Source organism: Lutjanus erythropterus, chromosome 12 (genome assembly GCF_056507025.1).
Source record: "Lutjanus erythropterus isolate fLutEry1 chromosome 12, fLutEry1.hap2, whole genome shotgun sequence".
In the NCBI taxonomy this organism is placed as follows: Eukaryota; Metazoa; Chordata; class Actinopteri; order Lutjaniformes; family Lutjanidae; genus Lutjanus; species Lutjanus erythropterus.
In genome coordinates, this window is record NC_139328.1 from 20,997,321 (window position 1) to 21,012,832 (window position 15,512).

Consider the following 15,512-nt stretch of genomic DNA (forward strand, 5'->3'; position numbering starts at 1 on the left):
CGGTATTTAATTTTTTTTTTTTTTTAAACTTAAAACCACAACATATAAAATCCAACAACACAGTTCCCAAATAACACCAGACAGAGAGAATACAAATAAATAAATTGATAAAGACTGACTAATACTAAAGGAAAAATAAAGACAACTAGAAAATTACAGACAAATTACTAAAGTAAATGAAAATACAGTAAATGAACAGCAGTGACTAAGATTTTTGTCCACCAAACCACTGTTATATTCCATATATGTCCACTCAAGATGGAAAGATTTTTTTTTAAGTTTTTATTTAAAGTTTTTATTTTCTTTATGTGTATATTAGTGTTTCTATAAAATCCAAATAAAGAAACATAAACAATATAAAATTAATGTAATGAAATACATGAAATGCATATATTGATAAAGTGGTCAATATTAGCTTACTGCATATAAAAAGTTACAAGTGTTTCAACTGTAAAAGATCCAGATTAGAACATATAATCTCATGATTTATTTAAAAACAAATTGAAGTGGTACTTATGTTTGTTTATGACTGGTATATCATTACCTCATTTTTAAATTCTCAAATATCAATATGAGCATTAGCCTAAAAAGCACTAGTTGGGCTTTAATACAAATATTAATAAGCGGCTTGAGTTCTGATTTACCCCTGTTGTATTATTCACGTTGATGGTTACTTGTGCATTAATCCACTCTGAATTCTGGGTCCCTCTGCGAGTCCACACCAACTCTTCAGAGGATTTCTAAAACAAAGCAAGTCATTTTAGCTCAAAAGTGATGCAAGCAAAGCCTCCAATAAGAGAGTTTGAAGTAGTAGTAACTTGTGCACATACTGTCTTGACCAGCAGGTCCAGGGTGGACACCGAAGGCCCGAGCATGTGGTACCAGAATCCAACACAGATGTATGATGTGACACCGATGACAGGAACAGAGACGACTGTTCTCTCCCTGTCCTTTGATCCAGATCCATTCAACAGTAAGAAGACACCTGCACAGGCAAAGAAAACAAAGAAGCTGCCAGACTCTGAAGCAAATCACTGAATACAATATAAATCTACAGTTCAATTCATTACATTTTTATTATTGATTATTATTTTGATTTCAATCTAAATTATTTTAAAGAGAGAGTTCACCCCTAAATCAAAAATACATATTTTTCCCCCGGCCTGTAGTACTATTTATCCTATTAGATTGTTTTGGTAGGAATTACAGAGTTTGTGAGATATCGGCTGCAGAGATGTTTGTCTTCTCTCCAATATAATGGGACTTAATGGCATTCAGCTTATGGTGTTCAAAGTATCAAAAATACAGTTCAAAAGCAGTCTCTCTTTCCAAAACTCAGTGTCAATGTGACAGGTCACACGGGGGTGTAACGATTCACTCATGCATCTCATGTATAGTACTTTACTGTGTCAGATACAAGTACATCATATTTCCAGTGTTGACCTCTTACTCCCACTGTTGATCCTTATGTTTTTGTCAATAGTCAATACCTTGCTTATTTTCAACAGTATGATCATACTGAGGTCCATCCCATGGCTCGTCCACTTCAAGTCCACTACTGAGGGTCCAGTTCAAATCATCACTGACCTCCTGGATCCAACTACATAGACCTGTTTACAAGACAGAAACCGAAATCTTAAAATACTATATTTGTAACATAAGTAATGGGATAAATACACAAAAGAATATTTTACTTAAAAGCATGCAAATACCAAAATGTATATACTACTGAACTTGCCTCAAGTAAAACTCAAAAATATCCACAAAAAATGGAGGTACAATGATCCCATTAACAAATACAGTGTTAAGTAATTTATGGAGTCTGTAGCTAAAACAACTCATAACCTCCATTAGGTTACTAAAAACAAGTCCAAAACATTTGGGATGCTGTGTAACGCCATAGACACTAACATATCTCCATACCATTTTTTGAAACATGTAGCAGGTATCGAATCAAAGAAAAGAGTGTATATATTTTGTATATATATGTATATATTGTATGTATTTATTAGTCCCACAACATCTGTTTGCTTTTTGTTGTATATATTTTTCCGATTTTTAACATTTTACCTTGTTTATATTTTTTCTTTTCTCCTCCTGTTTACATTGTTCACATTTCTTAATATTTCCTCTTGTTTAAACTGCTTGTCTACTTGTTTAGTATTTAGCATTTTTTATTGATGCTTCTTCTATTTTTGCTACCCAATTTGCTGCTGTAACACGGCAAATTTCCCCATTGTGGGACTAATACAGGAGTATCTTATCTTTTCTTGTTTTAGTTTTACACAGTGACCCATCTTTTTTGGAACTGAAGTTTCTATTCTGTCACTGAAGGACTCTGAAGCTTAAAAAATGTTGATCTTACAAGCTAACCAACCAGTAATCATGCCAGAAATCACTTAAGTTTATTTTTCTTAGGGTTAGTGGATGTTTCATTTTGTAATTCTCCTGAAGCAAGCATACAATTAATACACTGATATCAATAGATTTTAATATATTTTTGTCAGTACAAAATAAAATCACAGTGTCTTCTGAACCCCTGATTTCTCTGAGTCACCTTGTTCAAAAGTGCAGTCCATGGCAGAGGCAGGAGCAGCAGTGGTCATGGTAACAGGGTTTGGGGTGGTTGTTGGAATAATCTCATCACAAGACACGTCCCTGATGATGTGGACGTCGTCCAGGGAAAAGCTTCCCTCGTTTGAGCTGCGATAACTGGCTTGTAAAATAATCTGTGATGAAGGATGATAGTTCATGTAGAAATGTGCGCTGGTTTATTCAGGAGCAGTAACTGTTATTCGTTATATTACTGTATAAAATGATACCTGGTGAATCCCTGGTGAGCTGTAATCCACTCTGTCTCGGATCCATGTGCTGTTCATATATCCACTTGTGTTCCACACATAACGCAGTCCAGCAGTCTCATTCACAAACACTGTCAGTCTAATAGGTGAGGGGCCTGGAAGCACCAAAACTCATCAGTGAAAGACTGAAATTTGGGTTTGATGACATGTTCATATCAGAGCATCACTGCATAACTAATAAGAAGTCATGGTGGTATTAACAATTTATTTGTAGGCCCTTTTTCATGTATATATACATATACAAAATATACATAAACAAAAACAAGTTACATATACCTGACGCACTGCAAATACAGAAACGTGCTGCATATAAGAAAATTAATGCAAAAAGAAAATGCTGCATATCCAGTCATACAATAGAAGTGCTCCAGGTGTCAGGAGCAGTGCTGAGCTTCCATCCGAGAGACAGACAACGGGCATATTGACGTATGGCCTGGAGCAGATGAGGGAGTGAGTGAGAAGAAGAAAGGTTGGAGGAAAGTTGGAGTTGGGAGAGGCCACATAAAAAGGTACATATTCTTTCTTTGTTTCTTTTTTTTACATTTGTCCTTAATCTTTTACAGTATTATAAAAGAGCAAAAAAAAAGAAAGCAACAAACATATGCAGTGTTTTCCTTTTGCATTTGTTTTCTTATTTGCAGTGCCTTTCTGTATATGCCACACGTTTGCCCTTGTCAGCCACCGTACTCCAGTTTGTTTGTTTGTTTTTTTTAAGTTTTCTGAATGTATGTTTAATCACTGCTCATCATTTTTATACTGCTTGTCGCGGCATATTCATTTCTATTTTACTGATATACATATTTTTTTATCTTGTGTGTTTTGTGATCCTTGATTTTTCTTTTCATATATAATTCATTATAAGTGTGTCTGTATGTTCTGTGACCTAAATGTTTTATGTTCTATTTGCTGTTATTTTAGCAAAGACAAACCTGTAAAATAGTTTAATTTGGAGGTTTGCAACTTAAAAGCGTCAACAGTGTCAAAAACGTCAACGTTCCCATGGAAATGGTGACCACTTACTACACAGTAGAAAAAACTGTACTCACGATTCCCTCCCCATCCATTGGCGTAGTGCCACATCTCCAGGCAAGCTCGGTCTACTGCCTCCATCCTCTCACTCTCCAGTCGGGCAACTTTTTCTCTATTAGACTCAAAGACCTTGAAGAATGCGAAGTGGCCTATAGAGAGAGAGAGAAAAAAAAACAAAAAAACAAAACAGAAAATATTCAACGGTGCCCATGCATACAGCTGTTTAATTCCAAATTTCTATTGTGGCTACAGTATACTGGCTTTTAAGAGTCAATGTATGTGATGACACAGACAAAATCTATAGTCCTTCTGTGTAAAAATGTTTATCTCAACTTAATATGAATCTACAGCAGTCTGAGTTACACAAATCAAGTTCTTCCACATTTACAGCATTTTTACTGTTGTTACCTGTCGACGGAGTAATGTAATGAATTTAACTTGGGAGTTAAGGAAGATTTTATTTTCAATTTTGTCCTTATTTCTTAATGCTACAGTGAACACTGACTGACACTGGAAGTCGGTCAGAGGTTAGTCTATATAATGAAAAATTAAACCGGTTGTTATATATTATGCATTAGTATCTCAAAATAGAGAGGCGAACTCCCTCCCCTACTGGTGGACCACCAAAATCTGAACAGCAGTCAATAGCGAGGGACAAACTTAACACAAACTTTCTGGTCTTGTAAAATTATCTTTTAAATTGACAAACACTGTATGTGTAATTTGTGGCACAGTTCAAACGGGATCAAAAAATATTTTTCTCTCGTGATAGACTGCCGTTCATATTTTTTTTACAAAGTATAACTAAATGATGACCATATATATAGCATGGATCTATTTTTTTGTCACTGTCAACAGATCTAAGCTACCACTGGTTATGTGTGCACCATTTACTTGGCATAGACCATAGTGAAGGGTCAATTACTTCCCTGCAGCAATCACTATGATACTGGTAGTTAAATTGTCTGGTGACTTACCCAAAGCAGAATTCGTGGAATGATCCCTCTGTGGAATTAAATGACCCTCACTGTCACCTGAGAGCCAGTCCCAGTCCACCCCTGACCCGGCTGGAGGATTGTTCACCCAACCACAGAAGTCCATTTCAAAGTCACAAAAACCTGTAAGGAATAACACAGACAAACATAAATTAAGCAGCCATACACACATGCACAAATCTAGAACAAAACCTTGCCCAAACACATACGCAACAATTTTAGTCTTTCATCCAATTTCTTTTTTAACTTTGAAATTGGCAGTTCACAGCAGTCACTAACCTGGTGGGGGGCAGGCGCCATTCAGGACAGTGAGGTCATCAATGGCGATATCTCTCCTCGGTTCATCTCCAACTACTGCCTCAAAAATCACCTGTCACTCAGAATGACAAATTTTAACTCATAAGACGACCTGTGTTTTTCCACATAGCTTCTGTTCTGTACTGTTGAGTTGACTCATAGTCAGAGGCAGGTTGAGCTTTAGAAGAGAAATGTGTTGCACCTGTGTGAGTGGGACAATTGACATGGATTTTTTAACGATTGGTTCATAGAATTCATTGCAAAATTTTCCTAATGTATGTTTGAACGTAAGCATGCCCAATTCAAACTCATATCATGTGCTGCTGGGGCACACCCAGTGTTTACAGCGTGCCATTGTCAATGATGCCATAACATACACTCCACTGACTAACGGTGTAACTTCATCAGTCTGCAGTCTTGTTGTATTTGATGGTGTTGCTCCATTCATGCATTTAGCTTCTGTGCCCAAGTTGTTTTGCCCCTAAAATGAAGTAATTCTAGGCCTGATTGACAAAACGTAAACTTATTCTTTAATGTCATTGTTGTTATTGATTGGATGGTATTACACCTACAGTGTTTATGTCACCACCTAAAATCTACTGTCAAAATACTATACAGTATCCGTATGCATGTGGGTAGCTGTTTACTTGCAATGTCCTTTAAGTATGTAAACTTTATTTGAAAGCATGTTTCAAAAACAGCAGCTACATTGAGAAGAAAGTAAAGAAATGGACCACAAAATGCATAAATCATGCTTAGTGTTCAAGACATAAAATATAAAGCTAGAAAATTAGAAGAGAAGTCAAAAATAAGTGGTTTTGAAGATGCTTTTCAAAATGTGCACTGAATTGGTAATTTACTCAAGAACCATTATCTGATAATTAACTGTAGAGTACCTGATACGGGGTATCTGCACTGCGAAGTGTCACTCTCCCATGCCTCCAGTGCTTCCCCTGATCTCCACTTCTGGTCCAGAGCGCGGCAGAGCGTCTGTGGTTGTCAGGAGTTTGAAGGTAAACATTGAGTTCCCCTACTCTGCTTCCCTCCATGTAGTAGAAGAACATCAGGCATTCCCCATCAGGAGGAGTGGGCTCCATTACTGCAGTCACCACTGCACCTCTGGACCCCACAGGGTGACTCCACAACTGGGCACTCAAGTAATAACCTACACAGAGGGTGGAGTTGCACACAAGCAGATCTTTATGTGAGAGTGTATGTTTGTATATGCATTTAAGTTTGTGTGTATGTTGTTTTCAGTAGCACAGGAATCATACAAAGTTACCTACAATGACTAAATTCAGAATTTATAGGAATGCATCATCCTCAGAAAATATTGCAATTACAAACAAGATGCATCATCTCTCTTGAAAATTGGCCTTTTAAATTTTGATGTTCAGTTATCAGACTTTTTTCAGATGAAACAAAGTATTGATTTGTAACAAAAGAATACAAGATTCGATTCATTAATAAGCACAAAGCCTGAGCAAGCATGCAAAGCCCACATGAAATAAACCTATGTGCAGATGACTCTGATTTGTTTACAAACCTTGCTCTGTCCCATGAGTGTGATCTGTGGCAGGGCCTGAAGAGTTGGCTGGTTGGGACTCTCCTGTGATCCGGCTCCAGCTGAAGTTTGCAGACGACAGGGGCTGCAGACCACAGAGGGAGCCCTGGAAGGTGCACTCTCTCTCAGCTGGACAAGAGCCAGTCTCACTGGTGTACACCATTATGTTATCAATGGCTATGCTGCCCTGCTCTCCACCCACCACAGCTTCTATAATAAACTGAACAACAAATTAGATTATATGAGGCTTGGATTTGAAGATATTATGTTATGAAACACATTAATTTACACTACTGTTCTAAAATGGCCATGGAAGAAACAAATCTATTGAAAGTGCATTGAAGCTGACAAATTATTAGACTTCAGTAAAACAAAAAGAAAATGGTCATTTTAGTTGTAAGAAACAGGGAGGAAGAAACAGAAATAAGAGGCTCCTGTTTAAAGCTGCATGTGCTTAAACTCTTAAATTTCCAGACGTGTGGAGTCACATGACTTTGTCAGACTGGAATCTCAATTTTTTTGACTTCAGACTTGACTTGAAAAAAACAAGAACTTCCAACTTGACTTGGATTTGAAAACCAATGACTCATTACTTCACATGGACTTAAACCTTTTAACTTGAAATTAATTTACACCAAACTCTAACATTACATTATTTAAAAGGTGTGCCATTAATCAGTCCATTTCCTGAATCATCTAACATTAATATTATTAATTCCAAATGAGTCCACATTCCCCACATAAAGCGATACCAAAATTCATTTTGTGTGGGTACAAAAATTACAAGCTAGTCAAAAAAAATGGAAATGTGCTGGTCGAAAAAATTACAAACAAATTCCAAGAAATTTGAAGTTGCACAAAAAACATTAAGTCAGTGACAGAAGAATAACATAATTAATCCCCTAATGCTTAGCTAACCTCAACTTAACAGCTTAGAAACTTTGTTAATCAATGTGGGTAGAAACTCACTGTTACATAATGACTTGTTTAGGACTCGAAGAGACTTAGACAAAACAATGACTTGGTCCCACCTCTGCGATCTTTTAGCAGATCACAGGTTTTATTATTCTGAAAAAAATCCTGAATACTTTGTCATGATCACCAGTGGATCATAAACATAACAAAAAAGATTACCTGTATTGGTTTATCACTGTTGAAGGTAAGATCAGCAAATCTCCATTTGTTTCCTTGGGTGCCACTTCTCATCCACACAACTGTCTCTTCTTCTCCAAAACGCTTTGCAATAAACTTCAGTGAACCTGACGATAAGAGAATAGCAACAGAACATGTGTATTGAGGGATGTATGTATATTATAGAGAATAGTTAATGGTGGTTAGAATGAATCAGAATCCAGGCTCTTAAAAAGTGCTGGAATGTAACTTTCTTTGGAAAAAATCCTCTGGATTTAATTGAGTTTGGAAGTCTAGTTATGGATCATGGGGCACGTACCAATACTGTTGCCAAATATGTGGTATAAGAAGCTCACACATATGACTTGACCTGCAGGTCGAGGGAAGCTGATGAGTCTGGCGGCTGATGAGATATTTAGGGTGTGTTTGGCAATTATGAGCATGTAGTAGCCTGTGGAAGAAGTAAAGAAGGTAAAAATCATGTTTATTTTTTCTAAATCATCCAGTACAAATTCAATCATATCTATGAAATCAAAAATATTTTGTCAACAGAACTCAATATTAGAGAATCACTAAAAAAGATTGTAAGACTGGATATACATTTTTTTTTTTTTAATCAGACGTTGTCATAGTTGTTGTTCATGTTAGTTGTTAGTTGTTATTCTTTTAATTATTAGCTGTCATTTGTTTGCATTGGTTTAGCAAATTCTTTGGCTTTATTTTTTTAATATTATAAGGAGTCACATGAACCATTTATTGATATTATTTTGGGTTATGTGTTGTTTATTTGGTCGTGTTGCAAAATAAAATTCTGCTTTATTTCATGTATTTTCTTTCTCCTTTCTTTATCTCAGGGGATCCAATAAAACAAAATATATGACAATAAAGAGAACATAATCATACTGGTGTATAATATCATGTAAATGCTAATGAGTTGTTTACACCACTAAATATAAACTGAGATGACATCAACAGCTGCATTATGATGTAACCGGTGGCAGAGTGAAAAGTTTTGAAGCTTTTATTTTTCAGTTTGTGCTTACATGGTGCATTTACTAAAAAAATGTGTTTAATCAACACACTTACTGAAATAAAATTATTTTTTACTGTTAGTATGATATTCACCTTTCCCAGCTGGGCCTCCATTAAATCCCCCCTTACTTCTTTGCCACAAAAGGTCAGCAGTGTAGTCGTGGTACCATGAACAGGTGTTGCTTTCAAAATCACATGAGAGTTGGTCTGATCCTGCAGGGACATCTCCCTCTCTGCAGTTCTCAAAGTTGATATCGTCCAGCATAACGTCCCTCTCTTCCATAAATGAAGGGCTGAATGTGATCTGCAGCTGTAGAAAGAGAAACGTAAACTCTACATTTATTCTGAAAATCAGTATTGACAATTATTAATTATCCATCTTGAGAACTATAGCTGCACTGACTACATTTTCTGCTGTCTTTGTATTGTGTATGTACCCACTGTTGCCTTTAAGTACACTTCAGGAACAAAGCGCCCAACAGACTACACAGACATGGCTACTTCACTTTGCCTTGAACCCCAGAAACCAACCAGTACATCTGATTTCCAAATGCTAGCTGAGCTACGTTTGCTGTCTATCTCTTGGCAAGACAAATCTGGTGCCGGGTAAACATAATGTCAAGTAAAAAATTAAACCTTAAGTGCTTTATTGATCCCCTGTGAGGAAATAAGTTTGTTACATTAGAACAGGAAACTAGTTAAAATAAAATTTATAAGTACAATAAAAAATGGAGAGCTATGCAGTCAATCCAAATTAAAGCTATATACACATACAAAATAAGTAGTGTGGTAAAGGTTTCACAAAAGTCCAACCTAACTTTTTCCTCTTAGTCTTCAAAGTCTGACATTCTGGCCTCCCCCTCAGACAAAATTAAGACAACTGCATCTCCTGCCAATCCTCTGAGGTCAGAATGGGCAAATGTGATGTTGCCATGAATTCAATGATGAATGCTGTGTGCCACAACTGAGCCCTTTTTAACCTAAATCTGTTTACATTTTTATTTACACTGACACCCTTAAAAGTTTTCCAGATTCACTACTGGCACATCCTGTTAGCAGTGTACCCATGGGTGAACAGACAACTATCAATTAATTACAATGACACTGAAGTAAACTTAAAAATCTGATGATTCTCAAGCAGGTTCTGCAGCTGTAAGCAGTACTGTTTATCTATTATTTCAAAACAGATTATGGACCTTTATTCATAATGGATATCAGATAGAATGATATCCTCGTGAAGTGTAAGTCACATTGAATCTAAAAATATGTGTATTGTTTCTGTGGGTGCTCAGATTTCATTGATTTACCCCTCCAGAGGACAATTTTTCTTGGGAGGGCACTGGGCCAAACTAAAAAAAATTTTCTTTCACCTCACACAGTATCTTTGCCTCACATATCTCCCTATGTACCTAACAGTATGAAAACCTCAGCTACAGGTTAATAGTTTTAGATTACTACTTTATGTTTGTGTACAGTTTACAAGCATATAGAGCATTGCGCTTACCTTGTATCCTTCCGGCCGATTACCGATGAAGACTGTGCTATTCTCCCAACCGTCTGTCTTACTTTTAGCAATCTCCAGCAAATCTTCTACCTCAGTGGTGCCTCTGGCCATTGTTACTTTAAGGGTTGATGGTGATGATGATGATGTATTATCAAAAATATGGTACCAGAACCTGAAACACATTGACAGTCAGATCACAAAAACAGGCAACAGCTGGCACAGGGTATGTGACAAATTCAAGACACATTCTAGTGAAATCACTGATATGCTTTGGCAGTTAAGAATATGTCTACAACTCCAGTTCCAAAAAAGGTGGAATGTGTGTAAAATTAATAAAAAACAGAATGAAATGATTTGCAAAAACTTTTTCATTGTTTCATTGTTATATAAGTTGGGACAGGGACATGCACATTTGCAAACTAAGGATGCTGCTAGCTGAAGTTTTAAAAGTGAAATTGTTTCCCATTCTTGCTTGACGTAAGACTGAATGCTCAACATTTTGTGGTCTCTGTTGTCATATTTTGTGCATCATATTGCAGCACACACTTCTGGACTGCAGGCAGGTCAGTCTAGTTCCCGAGCTGTTTTACTAAGAAGCCATGCTATTTTAACACATACAGAATGCGTCTTAGAATTGTCTTGCTGAAATAAGCAGGAACGTCTCTGAAAAAGACGTCGTCTGGATGGCAGCATACGTTGCTCCAAAACCTGTTAAGTCAACTTTTCCACCTGACATCTGTCAATCTGAGCTGAGCTCAAAAAAGTCAGCAGCGTTGTTCATATGTGGCTTTCGCTTTGCATGCTAGAGTCTTAACTTACATTTGTAGATGCAGCGACAAAATGTGTTTACTGTTTTTTTACTGAGTTGGAGAAAACAGTTCTTCTCAGTGTTCCCAAGCCCATGTAGGGTCATTTATACAATTATTTGGGTTTTTAATTCCTTTTTCAATGCAGTGCAGCCTGAGGGGTCACAGGCATTCAATGCTGGTTTTCAGTGCAGAGATTTCTCCAGATTTGCTGAGTCTTTGAATCTGGATTGTGGATGGTGAAATCCCTAAATTCTTTGCGGTTTTGTGTTGAGAAACGTTTGTTCTTAAACTGTTGGACTATTTGCTCACATCACCCCATCTTTGTTTGTGAACAGCTGAGTCTTTCAGTAATGCCCCTTTATTATCCAACCATGACACTATCATTTTTTATCAATTTACTTGTTTACCTGTTGAATCTTCCAAAAGAGGACTGAGCATTTTGAGCATTCCACAACTTTCACAACAACAACTGTTGCTGTTGACCAAACTTTTTGAAACATGTTGCTAGCATCAAATTCATAACAAGTGTATATCTACAAAAGGCAATAAGGTTCATCAATTTGAATATTAAATATCTTGTCTTTGTACTGCGTTCAATGAGATACAAGTCAAAAACTATTTGCAAATAGTTGCATTCTGTTTTTATTTATGTTTTAGACATTGATTTTGGAATAGAGGTTGTAATTGTGAAACATATCTTTAAAGAATATAGAAAATGTTTTAGTACCTCATCTGGCATCCCAGAGCTGCCAGCTTTTCAACAGAATACTCCAATATAGCATCAGGGAGGAAACCTCCTTGTCTGCCATCTATATGCATGACATATCCTGTAACCAGCAGACAAACATCCCATAATAAGAGAGTAGATCAGGTAATCTAATCAAACATTTTAATCACTGATATAAAATGTCCCTGTATCCGTTTACATTAATAATCAACAAAGTAATGACACAAATGGAACATGAAAGCAGGTTAATATTTACCCCATGGACTTCCTGTGGTATGGTCCTGTCCAGGTACTGAGGTGACGTTTGCCATCTGCCGTCTCCAGTGGTAACCATTATCACTGGTGTCGTTCCACCCGCAGGAGTGATGCTCAAAATCACACGACCCTTAACATGGACAGGGGAGTAAAAAAACTTAGGATAATCATTTTTTAATTCCACAACAGAGAAACTGGCAGTGCTACAGCAGCATCAGGGGATAGCAAACAACAGAACCATCAATAAAAAAAGCAAGATATCAAGTAAACGATTAATAGAAAGACATAATAAATACATAACAAATAAGACATAAACAAGAAGAAGAACAATATTAAATAATATAAACAAGAAACAGACTCAACTTATTATTGCAATCAATTAGTCAAAACAACCTGAAAGTCAAGTGTTAAAAGGTATATATCTTAACAAATACTGTATTCTAAATGCTAAACTGATAAAGGTCTGATGTTCTTTGGTGGCATTTAGTTTTTTTTCTAAAAAGTTAAATTATTTTCCTGAACTGTTATCATACCACAAAACTCCTCATCTGTGCCATTTTTAAAGTCCATCTTAAAATCGCAGACGAGTCCAGCTGGAAGATGTTCTCCGGACGCACAGCGGACAGAGGACACGATGGCCAACAATACTGTAAAGAGAGGCTTATTACAAAAAATCTGAGGAGAAAATGTGACCACATCTTTGATTTCCACCCTGAAAGTTTTTCTTTTTTCGTTGCTATGTCTCAAAGTCTTCATATACTTCCAGAGTACTTGCAGAGACCTTCCATAATCAAATACATTACAAACACTTCTGACATTGCACAACTTGTCTGCATTTTACATGAATTACATCTCTTGTGGCTTCATCCTTATCTTTACACAGTTATTTAACCTGCAGGTGTAGAAATGTGCATATGAAGACCCTTACCTGGCAGCAGAACAAATACCTGATTCATGTCTGGAGAAAAATGTCACATAACAAGAAAAGACAAGATCCTTAAAGCATGATCATTACACTGGCAAACCCTCTGGTTAACACTTTGTGGCTCTATTATTGAAGTGCAACTTTTACTACGACAATTCAGCTCAGGAAGTGAGTCCTTATCAGTAAACTTTAGCATGAAGTCCAGCATGTACTCAGTAAACTGCATTACATTTCTGCTGCTTGTCTTTATGACCCTCATTGCACATCTCACATCTTTAGCCTCAGATTATCACACATTGTAAATGCTTCAGATGACAGTACAGATCCAGACTGTAGTCTTTGTGTCTTGGACCTTTAGTGAATAAGCATCAAACTCATTATTAAGTGATTACTATTTAAATGCGTATGGAGTAGCATAAAATTGGATTTTACACTAAAAAAATACACTTTCATGTTAATGTGAACATAAAGCAACAGCAAAATGTATCTGATGAATTTACTGCAACTATTATATGAATACTAAGGTTGATAAGATCTCTATTCCATAATAAAATCAAAGTGAAGGACTGTACGTGATAATGGCCAAGCTTTACTGGATCATATCTGACTTTCAAATCAGGAGATAAAAATATCAGCAGAATTAGATACTCCATGTTCTAATTGCAGTACGTGAGGTCAACAAGTACAGGAAGTATAGCAATTAATTTCAGCTTAATCAACCATGAAAAAACTGTGTGTACTAGTATTACAGACTTATGGACTTCTGAAGTGGCTCAAAGCCTAAAAGAGTGACCCCAAAACACTATAAACCAGAGTGTATGCACCTTAATCATGCAGGTTAAAAAGCCTGGAAATAGTCTAACATCTGGTTAAATGTGCTCATGAAGCTCATGGAAAACACAACTAACAACAAAGTTTGCTACTTTCCTGTCCATCCAATAACCATTTCTTTTCTTTCTCTATCTCTGACAAGGATGGCTGTCAAAGGTGTCAGGTCACACCTGTTAGCTTTGCAGCTTCCTGGCCAATAAAACTGAAAATGACATCATCACACACAGCAAGCTATCAAAATGCCTGAGCAAAGGTTTGTTTATCTTGAAGAAATCATGGACTGAAAGGGAACAGAATCTGTGATAACTAACAGGAGAGAGAGGGAAAAAGTCACAAAGCACACACACAAATTGGTATTACACAATAGGTTCACAGTGAGCCAGCAGCTGTGGTCCATTTGGTCATGCCGGCATTTTATTTACTATGTATGAGCGTTGGGAACGTCAGCTTGGAGGTGGCAGGTATGATGCTAACTATCAGCTAACAACCAGATCTCCAGTGTTGACACATTACAGACCCACTTTTTGTCCATGCAGGTTAAGTAATGGTATTGTAACTGCAGTTATAATAACAACGTCTTAAAAAAATGTACACCATTTATTATCTCTTGACGAAACTTAAAGTGACCCTTTACATGTTTGCATATAGACATTTGCAAGAAGAATGTGAGACAAAACTACACAGAAACTACACTTCCAGGCTTTATAAAAACAATCACTTAAGTCACGTAGGTTCATATTTCAGCATAGTCCTCCACATCGAAAAGGAGAATAACAAAAGAGGAAGTGAAAATACAAAATGCTATGATAGATGTTAAGGAAGAGTTGGAGAAAAAACCTCAACATCTGAATGCCTCTGGCCCAAAACAGGATATTGTGTTGCTACACTCAGGATGCACAAAATTTTCTCTTCATCAGCAACAGTGCAATATCACTGCTCTAATAAACTCACAAGTAATTGTTTGCCTCCTTACAGCTATCATAACACTTCAGACTAGACTTGACGAACTATCAATGATTTATTGTTTTTAGCATCTCATTTAACGCAAGCACGCAGCGGTGCATGCTTAGTGCATGCTTGCTGACCATGCAAACCTCACTAGCTATTTGTTAATTTCTTGCACTGCAATAAGGACTCTGAATGGTTTCCACTAACTATGACAGACCTGCACCATAGCTGCATCTCAACTCATACTATCTTGTATCTGTAAATTTGTGTTTGTGGTAAATATTGTTGGCTGTGCTATATTGTCTCTGTTGTGATGTTGTTGCCTGCTGTACTGAAAGCAAATTCCACTGACCTTGGTTGTGTGATCATTGGTAAATGATTGATTGATTTCAAAGTGGCTGCAAAAACATTTCTAATGTGTTTGGGATGGGTGCTGGTATATTTAAGCGGTTGCAAGATTTTACTGGGGTTTTTGGTGTGACTTCTGAAAGGCTGGTAGAGTTAAGTGATCGCAGTGCTGTTCAGGCAAACTAAGATGTTAGTAGCAAGAAGTGTGTTTGACCATTCCTCCTAAGGCCTCATTCACAAAGTGTCAGTCTTGTCT

At 36.8% G+C, this 15,512-nt stretch overlaps 1 protein-coding gene across 1 annotated transcript in view; it reads right to left on the minus strand.

The window, feature by feature from the left end:
• LOC146317950 (MAM and LDL-receptor class A domain-containing protein 2) overlaps positions 1 to 12,870 on the minus strand; it is a 37,844-nt gene extending 24,974 nt beyond the window's left edge. Inside the window, exons 1-17 of the mRNA XM_084732533.1 lie at positions 12,738 to 12,870; positions 12,206 to 12,334; positions 11,950 to 12,049; positions 10,414 to 10,585; positions 9,003 to 9,219; positions 8,197 to 8,328; positions 7,881 to 8,005; positions 6,729 to 6,966; positions 6,079 to 6,347; positions 5,165 to 5,255; positions 4,868 to 5,008; positions 3,908 to 4,039; positions 2,823 to 2,956; positions 2,558 to 2,729; positions 1,491 to 1,610; positions 831 to 985; positions 645 to 740 (exon numbers count right to left, since the gene is read on the minus strand). Of these exons, the coding sequence (XP_084588659.1) occupies positions 645 to 740; positions 831 to 985; positions 1,491 to 1,610; positions 2,558 to 2,729; positions 2,823 to 2,956; positions 3,908 to 4,039; positions 4,868 to 5,008; positions 5,165 to 5,255; positions 6,079 to 6,347; positions 6,729 to 6,966; positions 7,881 to 8,005; positions 8,197 to 8,328; positions 9,003 to 9,219; positions 10,414 to 10,585; positions 11,950 to 12,049; positions 12,206 to 12,334; positions 12,738 to 12,774 (2,460 nt within the window). The 5' untranslated portion in view covers positions 12,775 to 12,870. The remainder of the gene's footprint in view (positions 1 to 644; positions 741 to 830; positions 986 to 1,490; positions 1,611 to 2,557; positions 2,730 to 2,822; positions 2,957 to 3,907; positions 4,040 to 4,867; positions 5,009 to 5,164; positions 5,256 to 6,078; positions 6,348 to 6,728; positions 6,967 to 7,880; positions 8,006 to 8,196; positions 8,329 to 9,002; positions 9,220 to 10,413; positions 10,586 to 11,949; positions 12,050 to 12,205; positions 12,335 to 12,737) is intronic.
• Between the last annotated feature and the right edge of the window lie 2,642 nt (positions 12,871 to 15,512).